This window comes from Erpetoichthys calabaricus, chromosome 2, assembly GCF_900747795.2.
Source record: "Erpetoichthys calabaricus chromosome 2, fErpCal1.3, whole genome shotgun sequence".
NCBI classification, from domain to species: Eukaryota; Metazoa; Chordata; class Cladistia; order Polypteriformes; family Polypteridae; genus Erpetoichthys; species Erpetoichthys calabaricus.
The window spans coordinates 95,505,578-95,519,066 of NC_041395.2; the positions used below are offsets into that span (position 1 = coordinate 95,505,578).

Here is a 13,489-nt window from a genome sequence, read left to right on the forward strand (position 1 = left end):
TGTTGACACTGCACTGCTTCCCCCTCCTGAGACGCCGGACGGTGGACCAGAATCTCCTCGAAGCCGTCCGAAAGTTGTTCTCCATGGCCTCCCCAAACTCCTCCCATGCCCGAGTTTTTCCTTCAGCAACCACCGAAGCCGCATTCCGCTTGGCTTGCCGGTACCTATTAGCTGCCTCCAGAGTCCCAGAGGACAAAAGGGTCAGGTAGGACTTCTCCTTCAGCTTGACAGCACCCCTCACCGTCGGTGTCCACAAACGGGTTTGGGGATTGCCACCACGACAGGCACCGACTACCTTACGGCCACAGCTCCGGTCAGCCGCCTCAACAACAGAGGCACGGAACATGGCCCATTCGGACTCAATGTCCCCCACCTCCCTCGGGACATGGTCGAAGTTCTGCCGGAGGTGGGAATTGAAGCTACTTCTGACAGGGGGCTCTGCCAGACGTTCCCAGCAGACCCTCACAACACGTTTGGGCCTACCAGGCCTGACTGGCATCCTCCCCCACCATCGGAGCCAATTCACCACCAGGTGGTGATCAGTTGACAGCTCCGCCCATCCTTCACCCGAGTGTCCAAGACATGTGGCCGCAAGTCCAACGACACGATCACAAAGTCGATAATCGAACTGAGGCCTAGGGTGTCCTGGTGCCAAGTGCACATATGAACACCCCTATGCTTCAACATGGTGTTTGTTATGGACAATCCGTGACGAGCACAGAAGCCCAATAACAAAACACCACTCGGGTTCAGATCGGGGGGGGGGGCATTCCTCCCAATCACGCCCTTCCAGGTCTCACTGTCATTGCCCACGTGAGCATTGAAGTCTCCCAGCAGTACGAGGGAGTCCCCAGAAGGTATGCCCTCCAGCACCCCCTTCAGGGACTCCAAAAAGGGTGGGTACTCCAAACTGCTGTTCGGTGCATACGCACAAACAGTTAGGACCCGTCCCCCCACACGAAGGCGGAGGGAGGCTACCCTCTCATCCACCGAGGTAAACCCCAATGTACAGGCTCCAAGTCGGGGGGCAATAAGTATTCCCACATCTGCTCGGCGCCTCTCACCGGGGGCAACTCCAGAGTGGTAGAGAGTCCAGCCCCTCTCAAGGAGATTGGTTCCAGAGATCAAGCTGTGCGTCGAGGTGAGCCCGACTATATCTAGCCGGAACCTCTCAACCTCGCGCAATAGCTCAGGCTCCTTCCCCTTCAGAGAGGCGACATTCCACGTCCCAAGAGCCAGCTTCTGTAGCTGAGGATCGGACCGCCAAGGTCCCCGCCTTCGGCCACCACCCAACTCACACTGCACCCGACCTCCTTGGCCCCTCCCATAGGTGGTGAGCCCATGGGAAGGGGGACCCACGTTGCCTCTTCGGGCTGTGCCCGGCCGAGCCCCATGGGTGTAAGCCTGACCACCAGGCGCTCGCCATCGAGCCCCACCTCCAGGCCTGGCTCCAGAGGGGGGCCCCGGTGACCCGCGTCCGGGTGAGGGAAAACGCTGTCCAAATTTTTTATTCATCATGGAAGTGTTGTTGAACCGCATTTTGTCTCATCCCTCACCTAGGACCAGTTTGCCTTGGGTGGCCCTACCAGGGGCATAAAGCCCAGGACAACAGAGCTCCTAGGATTATTGGGACACGCAAACCCCTCCACCACGATAAGGTGGCGGTTCGAGGAGGCAAGCCTTTTACAGAAAAGTAGAAGCCACTACAAAAGCCCAATCCCCCCTTTCCATCAACCTCCACCTTGGACAACTAAGAGCATCTGGCTAGTAGACTGCAGTGCTCTTGTTGGCAAATACAAGTAAAGAGGCTCTGAGAGGCAAGATGGTGCTGTTCCTTTCAAACATATGAAAACGAGTAATACAATTTTAAAATAAATTCTGAAGTGGACCAGAAGCCAATGAACCAAGGTCAATATTGGTAAAATATGGCCATGCTTACGAGAGCCTTCAATAAGTGAGCAACAAAGTTGTGGACTCGTTGTAGGCGTCATAACAGGGACTGACCAACACATACATACAAAGAATTGCAATAGTACAAACAAGATGTTATAAAAGCTTGGATGGCCTTTTCAAGATCACTGAAAGAAAGAAAAGCCTTTACCTTAAATCTCAGCTGGAAAAAGCTTCATCTAACATCAGAATTTATCCGTTTGTCGAGTTTGAATGAGCTGTCAGAGATCGTGCCTAGGTTCCTAACTGAAGCTTTATGATACACATATGGCATTAGGTCCAAGAGCATCAGATACACTCAAACCTTCGGAATTTTTGGACACCACAATCTCAGTTTTATAATTTAGTTTAAAAAAATTCATTGCTATCCAGGTTTTAATATCATTCAAGCACGCATGGAAGGTCTGTATTGCCTCGCTCCTGTTTAATTTTAGCAGCAAATAGATTCGAGTGTCATCAGCATAGCAGTGAAAGGAGAAGCCATACTTGTTAACAATGGAGCTTAAAGATAACAAAATGAGAACTGGCCCAAGGATGGAACGCTGCAAGTAAGAGGAACTAAAGGGGATGAGAACTCACCCAAATGAATAGAAAAGCTCTTATTGCTTAGATAAGATTTAAACAATTTAGGGGCATTACCTTGGATTCCTACATACTGTTCAAGGTGGGATATAAGAATCCTAAGATCCACAGTATCAAAACCTGAGGCAAGATCTAACAGTACAAGAATGGCAGAATCTCCAGCTTTAGTAGTTAGGAAGAGGTCATTGTAACAAGGCTGTATTAGTGCTGTAAGAAGATCTGTATCAGGATTGGAATTTTTCCAGAATAGTATTTTCATCCAGAAATATTTGCAATTGAGTAAGGACAACTTTTTTCTAAGACTTTAGATAAAAAGGCAGTTTAGAAATTGGCCTAAAATTTGACAAATTATAGTGTGTCCAGATTTTGCTTTTTAATAAGTTTCTACACTACAGCATGTTTCAAGGCAGCAAGAACACAACCAGAAATCAAGCTAGCATTTATTAAGGTAACAATACTTGGTCTGACAGAATCAAAAACCTCCTTAACACTAGAATTACCAGAGTCTACGAAAAAACTCACAGATCCGGCCCACCTTAAAACCATTCGCACCTCTCCGCCAGCGTCTTTTGTCCTCTAGATGTGCCGATAAAAACAAGCTGCAAGCAGCCGGCTATTCCATCCCCCCACTGACTTAGAACGTACACGAGCATCTCCCAGCTCATGCCTTGATTGATTATCTGGGAGTGAAGTGGAGTTTTAGAGTGGAAATAATAGATTGTTATTTGGAACACACGCATTTCATGTGTGTTCCGTTTCTACAGTAATCTGTGTAAACACATTGTTAAAACAGAAACTTTTTCATATTTTAGTAATAAATGTTACAAAATGTAGGCATAAACTATAGAATGTGTGAAGCAGCATGAAGTCCAAACATCAAATAAACACTTTCACAAAAGGTTCAAGAACAATACAACAGCTTCCGTGACGTAGCGGTAAGATTTGCTGTCTCAGAGCGCTGCAGGCTTATTGTCCATCAGAGATCTGAGTTCGATTCCCCGTTGAGGAAAAAGTGTTTTTTTTTTTCCCCTTTTTAACCTCAAACGGACATAAAATTTACAAATTGGTATTAATACCATATATTAATGAGATCGTTATATTTTCATGTGGGATGCTCCTTTTAAAATATTTTTTAACAATTGAGACTGCAATTAACATGAACAAGTGTCCTTATAACTGTTATTTTTAAGATCCATAACACACGAACAGAGCACTGCGTAACAGAGAGACAGACAAGCAGAAAAGTCACTAGATATATAAATAAACAGGGAAGGCACATGTACTGAAAGAAAAAAAAGATCAATATGTGCATTGATCCTGCTGCACTGAATAAGCTCACGCACTCTAACATCCCCCCCCCCCCGATCTGACTCTAAGTAACAGCGCAAGTACAGACGCAAACCAAGTGTATGTGTGTACTGTATAATATTAACAAAAAGAGCAGCTTACTACTGAAAACAGCAAATATAGGAGTGAGTGGGGATTGAACCGGGGACTCTTGATCACACTTGGTTTGTGTCTGTACTTGGGTGCAGGGGTGGGGGGATGTTAAGAGTGCGTGAGCTTATTCAGTGCTGCAGAATCAACGCACATGTTGATCTTTTTTTTCTTTCAGTAATAGCACCAACATAAATCCACACCCGATCTGACGCTGTTCGTTTTCAAATAATATTGCATTAGTACGATGATGTTATCACATATATTGTCTCTTTCTTTCAGGTGTGTAACAGGAACCACAGCATAGAGAGAAGTTTGTACATTGTAACAGGTACACACGTTGTAAATGTAGGAAAGATGATCCTTGCGTGTGTGTGAACAGTTAAAATTGGAATCTGATTATTGCATATAGCGCTGAACTTACTGCTCTGTTGTACTCTATCCTCTGCATGTCCTGGAGTACAAAAGAAACAGCATACAGTAACATGTGGGGACTGGCAAGAACGGGGAAAAAAAACACGTAGTCACTGATTACTAACCGCAAGATGTTATGCGAATGAATATGAATAATATGAATAATGCTGCATCCGTGCCACAAAGTTTTCCGAAATGTACTATACAGATCATAAAATGAATAATTCCAAATATCATATATACCTACGTCTGTGTTTTTTTTTTTTGACATCACACACCATAAGGTGCACGCTAATTCAGCATGAGCAGGAACACTCAATAAAACTGAAAAAAAAAAATCAAGTGACGGTGAGATTCGCCAGCATTTGTGTGTCAGCTTTTCTCCCTCCAGATGAGAGAAAGTCCAGTTCCATTGTCTCAAAACACCACTCACATCTCCAGTTATTCAAATTTTCAAATGAAAAATAACAGCATCAGATCCCTGTTGGGTAGTATGTATTGTTATCATGATTTAAAGAGAATAAAGGTTAAAAAAAAGGTAACTTTTACAAGTCCTATAAATGCACACCGTGCTTTACAGACGCAAACCAAATGTATGTGTGTACTGTATAATATTAACAAAAAGAGCAGCTCACTACTGAAAACGGCAAATATAGGAGTGAGTGGGGATCGAACCGGGGACTCTTGATTACAAGTCAGCAAATCTTACCGCTATGCCAATGAAGCTGTTGTCTATCCCTTGAATCTTTTGTGAAAGTGTTTACTTGATCTTTGGACTTCAGGCTTCATACATTATATAGTTTATGCCTACATTTTGTCATTTACTACTAAAATATGAAAAGCGTTTCTGTTTTAAAAATGTGTTTACACAGATTACTGTAGAAACAGAACACACATGAAATGCGTGTGTTCCAAATAGCGATCTATTATTTCCACTCTAAAACTCCAGCAGTTCAGTCACTCCCAGATAATCAAACAAGGCATGAGCTGGGAAAACTTAGTGAACGTTCTGCGGTGGTGGGGGATGGAATAGCCGGCTGCTTGCTGCTCATCTTAATCGGCACATTTAGAAGATAAAAGAGAGGTGAGAACGGTTTTAAGGTGGGCCGGATCTACAAGTTTTTTCGTAGACTCTGGTAATTCTAGCATTAATTAATCAAGAGGGGACACTTGGGGGCAATTTGTAGGATTCAGGCATTGCACCAAATCAGGTAACAGAGACGATGACACAAGCTCAAAGTGGTCAAAGACAGATGAACCTACTATGGGAAGAGATGAATCCTTAGCAAGCAGTGTCACCAATGACCTAATAACATTAATCTTATTTACAAAATGTTGGTATATGCGAGAAATGAAAAATTCCCAATACAAGAAATTGCATATGGTGATAAAAAAAAAGATTTGAAATTATTGCATCTACCCAAACAAAACATTTTTAAAGTTAAGTTTAAAGTCTGAATCAATGTGTTAGTTCAGTTCCAAAATAAATGAAATAAGGCACAGAGGGTGCAACTTTCAATAATGCAAATTTTCACATTTCTTTAGAAAAACAAATTATATCTATTAAGCAATTTAAGAGATTTGCCTCACTCTTTTGATAAGTACATACTTACAGTGCGTCCGGAAAGTATTCACAGCGCATGACTTTTTCCACATTTTGTTATATTACAGCCTTATTTCAAAATGGATTAAATTCATTTTTTTCCTCAGAATTCTACACACAACACCCCATAATGACAACGTGAAAAAAGCTTACTGCAGATTTTTGCAAATTTATTAAAAATAAAAAAATTGAGAAAGCACATGTATAAGTATTCACAACCTTTGCCATGAACCTCAAAATTGAGCTCAGGTGCATTCTGTTTCCCCAGATCATCCTTGAGATGTTTCTGTAGCTTAATTGGAGTCCACCTGTGGTAAATTCAGTTGATTGGACATGATTTGGAAAGGCACACACTTGTCTATATAAGGTCCCACAGTTGACAGTTCATGTCAGAACACAAACCAAGCATGAAGTCAAAGGAATTGTCTGTAGACCTCCAAGACAGGATTGTCTCGAGGCACAAATCTGGGGAAGGTTACAGAAAAATTTCTACTGCTTTGAAGGTCCCAATGAGCACAGTGGCCTCCATCATCCGTAAGTGGAAGAAGTTCGAAACCACCAGGACTCTTCCTAGAGCTGACCGGCCATCTAAACTGAGCGATCGGGGGAGAAGGGCCTTAGTAAGGGAGGAGACCAAGAACCCGATGGTCACTCTGTTAGAGCTCCAGAGGTCCTCTGTGGAGAGAGGAGAACCTTCCAGAAGGACAACCATCTCTGCAGCAATCCACCAATCAGGCCTGTATGGTAGAGTGGCCAGACGGAAGCCACTCCTTAGTAAAAGGCACATGGAAGCCCGCCTGGAGTTTGCCAAAAGGCACCTGAAAGACTCTCAGACCATGAGAAAGAAAATTCTCTGGTCTGATGAGACAGAGATTGAACTCTTTGGGGTGAATGCCAGGCGTCATGTTTGGAGGAAACCAGGCACCGCTCATGACCAGGCCAATACCATCCCTACAGTGAAGCATGGTGGTGGCAGCATCATGTTGTGGGGATGTTTTTCAGCGGCAGGAACAGGGAGACTAGTCGGGATAAAGAGAAAAATGACTGCAGCAATGTACAGAGACATCCTGGATGAAAACCTGCTCCAGAGCGCTCTTGACCTCAGACTGGGGCGACAGTTCATCCTTTCAGCAGGACAACGACCCTAAGCACACGGCCAACTCATCAAAGGACTGGCTTCAGGACAACTCTGTGAATGTCCTTGAGTGGCCCAGCCAGAGCCCAGACTTGAATCCGATTGAACATCTCTGGAGAGATCTTAAAATGGCTGTGCACCGACGCTTCCCATCCAACCTGATGGAGCTTGAGAGGTGCTGCAAAGAGGAATGGGCGAAACTGGCCAAGGATAGGTGTGCCAAGCTTGTGGCATCATATTCAAAAAGACTTGAGGCTGTAATTGCTGCCAAAGGTTCATCGACAAAATATTGTGCAAAGGCTGTGAATACTTATGTACATGTGATTTCTCAGTTTTTTTATTTTTAATAAATTTGCAAAAACCTCAAGTAAACTTTTTTCACATTGTCATTATGGGGTGTTGTGTGTAGAATTCTGAGGAAAAAAATGAATTTAATCCATTTTGGAATAAGGCTGTAACATAACAAAATGTGGAAAAAGTGATGCGCTGTGAAAACTTTTCAGATGCACTGTATAAGTTAGGGTCCAAGTAAGAACAATTGTGCATTAAAATTAAAAACCAGAAAAACTTCTGAAAGTTTAACAGCTCCACTTGAAACGTATCAACATTATAAATGCAGCGTAGAACAAAATCAAGAAAACACAATTCAAGACAGACAATGGAAATGAAGGTCCCCATGTACATGTAAGCTGGATCATTTCAAACATTGTTCAATACAAAACTATTTTAAAAGTGTTGTTTTCTTTTCTTTCTTTTACTGAGAACTCGAAAGTTCAGACCTTCATTTTCATGCCTGTTGATCATCATTTATTTTGTAACATAATAAATTAATCTTATTAAACTAACTTCCCCTTTTATTGAACGTGGTTCCAAAAGTAATGTAAAAGTAATTTCAAGTATCTTGAATGATAGAATTCGCTATAACAGAATTTAGACCAACCACACTCATATTTAGTAAAGTGCTTTCTTAATCTAAAAAATATGGTATGTCCTCTTTATTTTAACTATCAGATCATATATTATAAAACTGGTTTTTGTTTCTAAAAAGAAATATGGCAATAATAATACAAACAGAAACTCAAATTCTTGCCTCATGATCGGAGGAAGGCATTTTAATACCATCTTTTAGGGTTACAGGGTTAATCAACATTACTAGTTTTGCAACGTAAGTGATGTGACAGAGGACTGAGCTGAATGCTGGAGGCATGGAAGCCCAAGTCTTCCACCTGCAGCCAGATAAAATTGTTTATAGAGAAGGCAACATTTAATTTTCTTAATTTCAACATACAGAATGTTCCCTTATTGAACCTCCCTAGCTAACCATCCTAAATGCTTTAATTATTCTGATGGGCATTCATGATAAGACTTCTAAAATTCTAAAGTTGGGTGTCAATCACATTTTATCAAATTATTTAATAATTTTCTAGGACTTTTTTTTTTTTTTAAACTTTCAGAGCTTGTTTAGTTTTCTGCATATGGTTGGCTTTGCAGGATTATATACAGTATCACCTTGCAAGCAAGAAAGATGGGAAAATATTACATGAGAAACCATGACTGCCAAAAAGACAGCTTCAAATACATTGACATTTATTCAGACATTTAATCTGAATCTACAGTATAAAGAAAGGCATTTATTCATTGTAGGTGCTATTAAGAGTCAACAATTAAGCTATTATGCTAATGAAAATATTAACTTACCTTGAAGGAGAAATGTTTGGCAGTCTAAATGTTAAACAGTTCAATTTATATTTTAGTTTACAAAGACGACAAATACTATTTTATCAAGGACAGACTCCCGTGCATTGAAGATATATAATAAAAATAGTAGAATTAGTATAGCCACTGTGATATTTGTTTATTTGTTAATCATTTAAATATAGAAAAGGCATGCAAAAAAGGCCAAACAAAGTAAATCTCTTTCTTCTAAGCATTTTTCTACTTGTAATCAGTCTGCAAGTTCTTATGTCTATTTTTACTTTCAAGATGTTTATATAATCACAGCATAATATATTCTTGCATTAAGGTTAGCTCTTTTAAGTATACTTACATTCCAGATGTCTGCAAAGGCTTCAAGCAACCTTTGAACAACAGGGGCTTCTCCTGAAAGCCTAAAAGCTTCTATATATAACCGCAGGGCATCATCAATTCTTAGGCCATGGAATGAAAAGGTCCTAAAAATTGAAATAAATGCATCTTCTTACAAAACACTAATTTATATTATGTATAGACATTTTTAACTATTACCACATACTCTATCTATGGTGTGTAGAAAGTATAACATACCTAACAAAGCACTTAAGGATGTCCTCATTTTTGCGGTCACTGATATACTCTCCAATCATTTTTTTATCTAGACCTGGGTTTTCTCTGAGCCAAAGAGCAATCTCATTGTTATTCACTGGACTGTTTAGTAACCCATATTCTAGAAGTAACTGGATTCCTTTTTTTGGTTTTTGATTAAACAGTTTTGTACCTTCAATCAAAAGCTTAAAAGAAAACAAGAATTAAATAGACAGAGCAACCACATGCAGTGATGTCTCTTTACTAAATTTAACTATTTCCAACACTATTTTCTACTTCCTTTTCTATTTGTTATGCCTTGTACATGGTCAACAATTTCCAACATATTAAAACTGCAACCTTTTCTTGGATTAATTCTACATTGCTGGGTGGCACAGTGATACTACGATAGGGTTACTGCCTTGCAAAAGAGGACAGGGCTCGTGTCCAGAGTTCTCCCTGCATGGAGTTTGCATGTGCCTGCACTGATTTCTTCCCACTGTCCAAAGACATGCAGATTAAGTGAACTGGCAATGCTAAACTGGCCATACTGCGGGTTTGGTATGTGGGTGTGCTCACACTGCGATGTACTGCTGCCTGTCCAGGGTTTGTTCTTTTCTTGCACCCTAAGCATCATATTAATGTATATCCTTGCAATAAGTTGTGATGAAAGAACAATGTAAAATTAAGATTTGGAATACTTCAACATTGATGAGAAGAAATGCAGAAGAAAAAGAACCTATCCAAACCAACATAAGGTAAAGTAAAAAGCTATGAGAACAACCGATTCATTTTTTTTTTGCATTCTCAGTCAAAGATAGCCACAGCCTATCGCGGCAACAATGGGAATAAGGCAGGAACTATCATTTGATGGACTACTCTGCTGTAAAGCATATTCACTAGTTTGGCCAGTTGGAAGTCACCTGCTAATCTAATGTGTGCATCTTTCAAATGTTAGGATAAAACCAGAATACTCAAGAGAAAGCTTTATATAGACACAGAGAAAAAATGCAAACTTCACACACACTGTGCCTGTGCTGAGATTTCATCCCAGGGCTCAGGTATTGTAAAGCAGCTGCACTACCTTCTTACCATAATATTAAGCAGGTTTTAAGACAAAACAGGTATATTCTCACTTCATACCAAAAGCTATTCATAATTCATTTAAGTAGATTAACTGTAACAAATCGGACAAATTTCTACCGAGGCCCCTGATTTGGACAAGTAGGCCAAGTATCCAGATTAAACATTTCCCCAAGAGTGCTTTGTAGAGATCAGAAACCTTTATTTGTAGTTAACTACTAGGCAATATGTTTATGACCTGCAGCATGCTTTCATGACCTTTGGTCATATTATCCTTAAGTATCTGCAAAATACCTATTCTATTACAATTTAACTCTTGTCTGAGAAAGAAAAAAGTCAAACAGTACTGTTGCAAATACACTTTTGACCCACTTTAGACAGTTGCATCATACTAATATTAAATCTAAATTTCAATCTGAATGGTGCTATATAAAAACAGCATCAATGTTGACTCTAAATTGGCATTTTGTCAGTGTGTGAGTGTTCCCTTCAATAGACCAGGATCCTTTCAAGTTCACATTAACTGTATGAAGATTTACTTGAACAACTGACTTGTGCCACAAAATGAAAGTTTAAAAAAAAAAAAAAAACCTACCTTTTTTTTGTTTTTTATGTCACAAACTTCCTGGGAAGTTGGTAAAAAGGAGGAAAATCGAAGCAGTTTCTTGCATATCTGTGTATTCACTAGAAATTAAACAGCATATATACAACGTTTATAAAATACAGTAAAAAAAAAAAAAAATAACATTCTGATCAACATTGGCAAGCACGTACAGTACACTAGAAGTTTCTTCTAGTTTGTATGAGCCTAGCATAGCTTTACCTTTAACTCTCAAAATTTTACAGAAATATGGAACACTGGCAGATGACTGAAGACTGTTCTATGTTAATAACTTTCTACATCCTCATTGTATGATTTCATAATGCTTCTTTCAATCTGTGATTGTCTACTTGAGGAGTATGCTTAAAATAGAGCAGAACTGTGTTGAAAAGTTCATCTAAATTGTAAGAAATAATCTTCAGAGGTGAGGAAAAGTGTTTCTTACCAGCTTTGAGTGACAGCTACAGAAGACGCACTTACTAATAACAAATTACTTAGAAGGTACAACCATAGTTTGTTGCACCTGAAGAGCAGGGGCCTCATGCATACTGCTGTGCGTAGAATTCACACTAAAACATGGCGTAAGGACAAAAGTGGAAATGTGCGTACACACAAAAAAATCCAGATGCATAAATCTATGCATTCGCCAACTTCCATTTTCTTCCGCTCCATAAATCCCGGTCAGCGTGAAAAGTAACGCACGCACCTGTCGCCACGCCTAAACTCCTCCCAGAATTACGCCTCTCTGAATATGCAAATCAATATAAATAGCCCTTAAGCTCAGCGTTCTGTAAAAAGGCAATGGCAAAAGCACGGGGGAAAAATAGAAGAATTTTAGCGAATACCAAGTGAAGGCAAGGAAAAACGTACTATTTGTTGTTTTAAAGTGGTATAAATAACAAAAGGAAGTTGATCGAGTAACAGAGTGTTGGAGAAACTTGAAAGCTCAAGTTCACAAAGTCGCACAGTGCCTGAAATAAAGTTGTCAGATATCAAAGTCGCATGAAAAGGCGAGTCTTAGGGTCGGATGAATTCAACCCAATATTAACAAATTCTTCAGGATAATGTTCAAGCATCAGTCACAAAGTTGAAGTTACGCAGGGGTTAGATATTCCAACAAGACAATGACCCAAAACACAGTTCAAAATCTGCAAAGGCATTCATGCAGAGGGAGAAGTACAATGTTCTGGAATGACCGTCACAGTCCCCTGACTTGAATATCATCGAAAATCTATGTGATGATTTGAAGCAGACTGTCCATGCTCGGCAGCCATCAAATTTAACTGAACTGGACAGATTTTGTATGGAAGAATGGTCAAAAATACCTCCATTCAGAATCCAGACACTCATCAAAGGCTATAGGAGGTGTCTCTTATTTGCAAAAAGAGGCTCAACTAAGTATTGATGTAATATCTCTGTTGAGGTGCCCAAATTTATGCACCTATCTAATTTTGTTATGATGCATATTGCATATTTTCTGTTAATCTAATAATGTCACTTTTGAAATACTACTGTTTCCATAAAGCATGTCATATTTAAAAGAAAGTTGCTTTGAAAGCTCAGCCAATGATAAACAAAAATCCACAGAATTAAGAGGGGTTCCCAAACTTTTTTATATGACTGTATTTTAAGAAATATTTTGCTTATATGAATGGTAAGGAATTAGCGGTTTTAGGAAGATATTCATTTTCTCAATATTAATTCTTCCAAGCAACAGAGGGAAGACCATCAATTAATACCTTATTTAATATTAGGGACTAGACATGACCAACACACAACTGCTATCGTTTCCTGATAAGATCAGCTCACATTCACTTGGCTGCAAACACAAGGCTTCACAATAAGGCTAATGTAAAAAAATGCAAAGAGCAATTTTAAAACATGTTCAGTGTTTTTCCCCATTAAAATGCCATATTCACTGATTTTCTACAACTCCCCATTATCTTTACACCCTGCCAATATGGCCACTTTCCAGCAGACTGTGGAAGAAGGGCAAGGTTGTCACTCGATAACCAGGCGTTTATCCATAAAGGAACAACAAACAAATAAATAAATTTAAATTTAAAATAAATGTTTGCTTATCAGTCATTTTTGGAGGTCTCAGACTTATCTGAGCAACACTAAGAAAAGCAACAGAGATAGTATAAAGATCTTCCACTTTTGCCCTTGGTTTTAATTATGAGCACTTTTGTCTCAAAGGACAGGCTTTTATTGAATTAAAAAAAAAAAACATGGACATATACCTAATTAATGAGTGTGAGCCGTAGCAATGGTACGATAGAATATTTTTGTGTCAATAAATACATGTCACCCTTTGATTGGCGACAACTGAACAACTTTTTAATCAAAGTGACTGGAAGGTCTTTCTGCTGTGGCAACCCCTAACGGGAGCAGCCGAAAGAAG

The 13,489-nt window shown here is 39.9% G+C and overlaps 1 protein-coding gene across 1 annotated transcript in view; it reads right to left on the reverse strand.

The window, feature by feature from the left end:
• LOC114645301 (Golgi-specific brefeldin A-resistance guanine nucleotide exchange factor 1-like) overlaps window positions 1–13,489 on the reverse strand; it is a 243,866-nt gene that overhangs the window by 141,238 nt on the left and 89,139 nt on the right. The window contains 3 exon segments of the mRNA XM_051922496.1: window positions 9,169–9,292; window positions 9,405–9,607; window positions 11,080–11,168. Coding sequence (XP_051778456.1) covers window positions 9,169–9,292; window positions 9,405–9,607; window positions 11,080–11,168 — 416 coding nt within the window.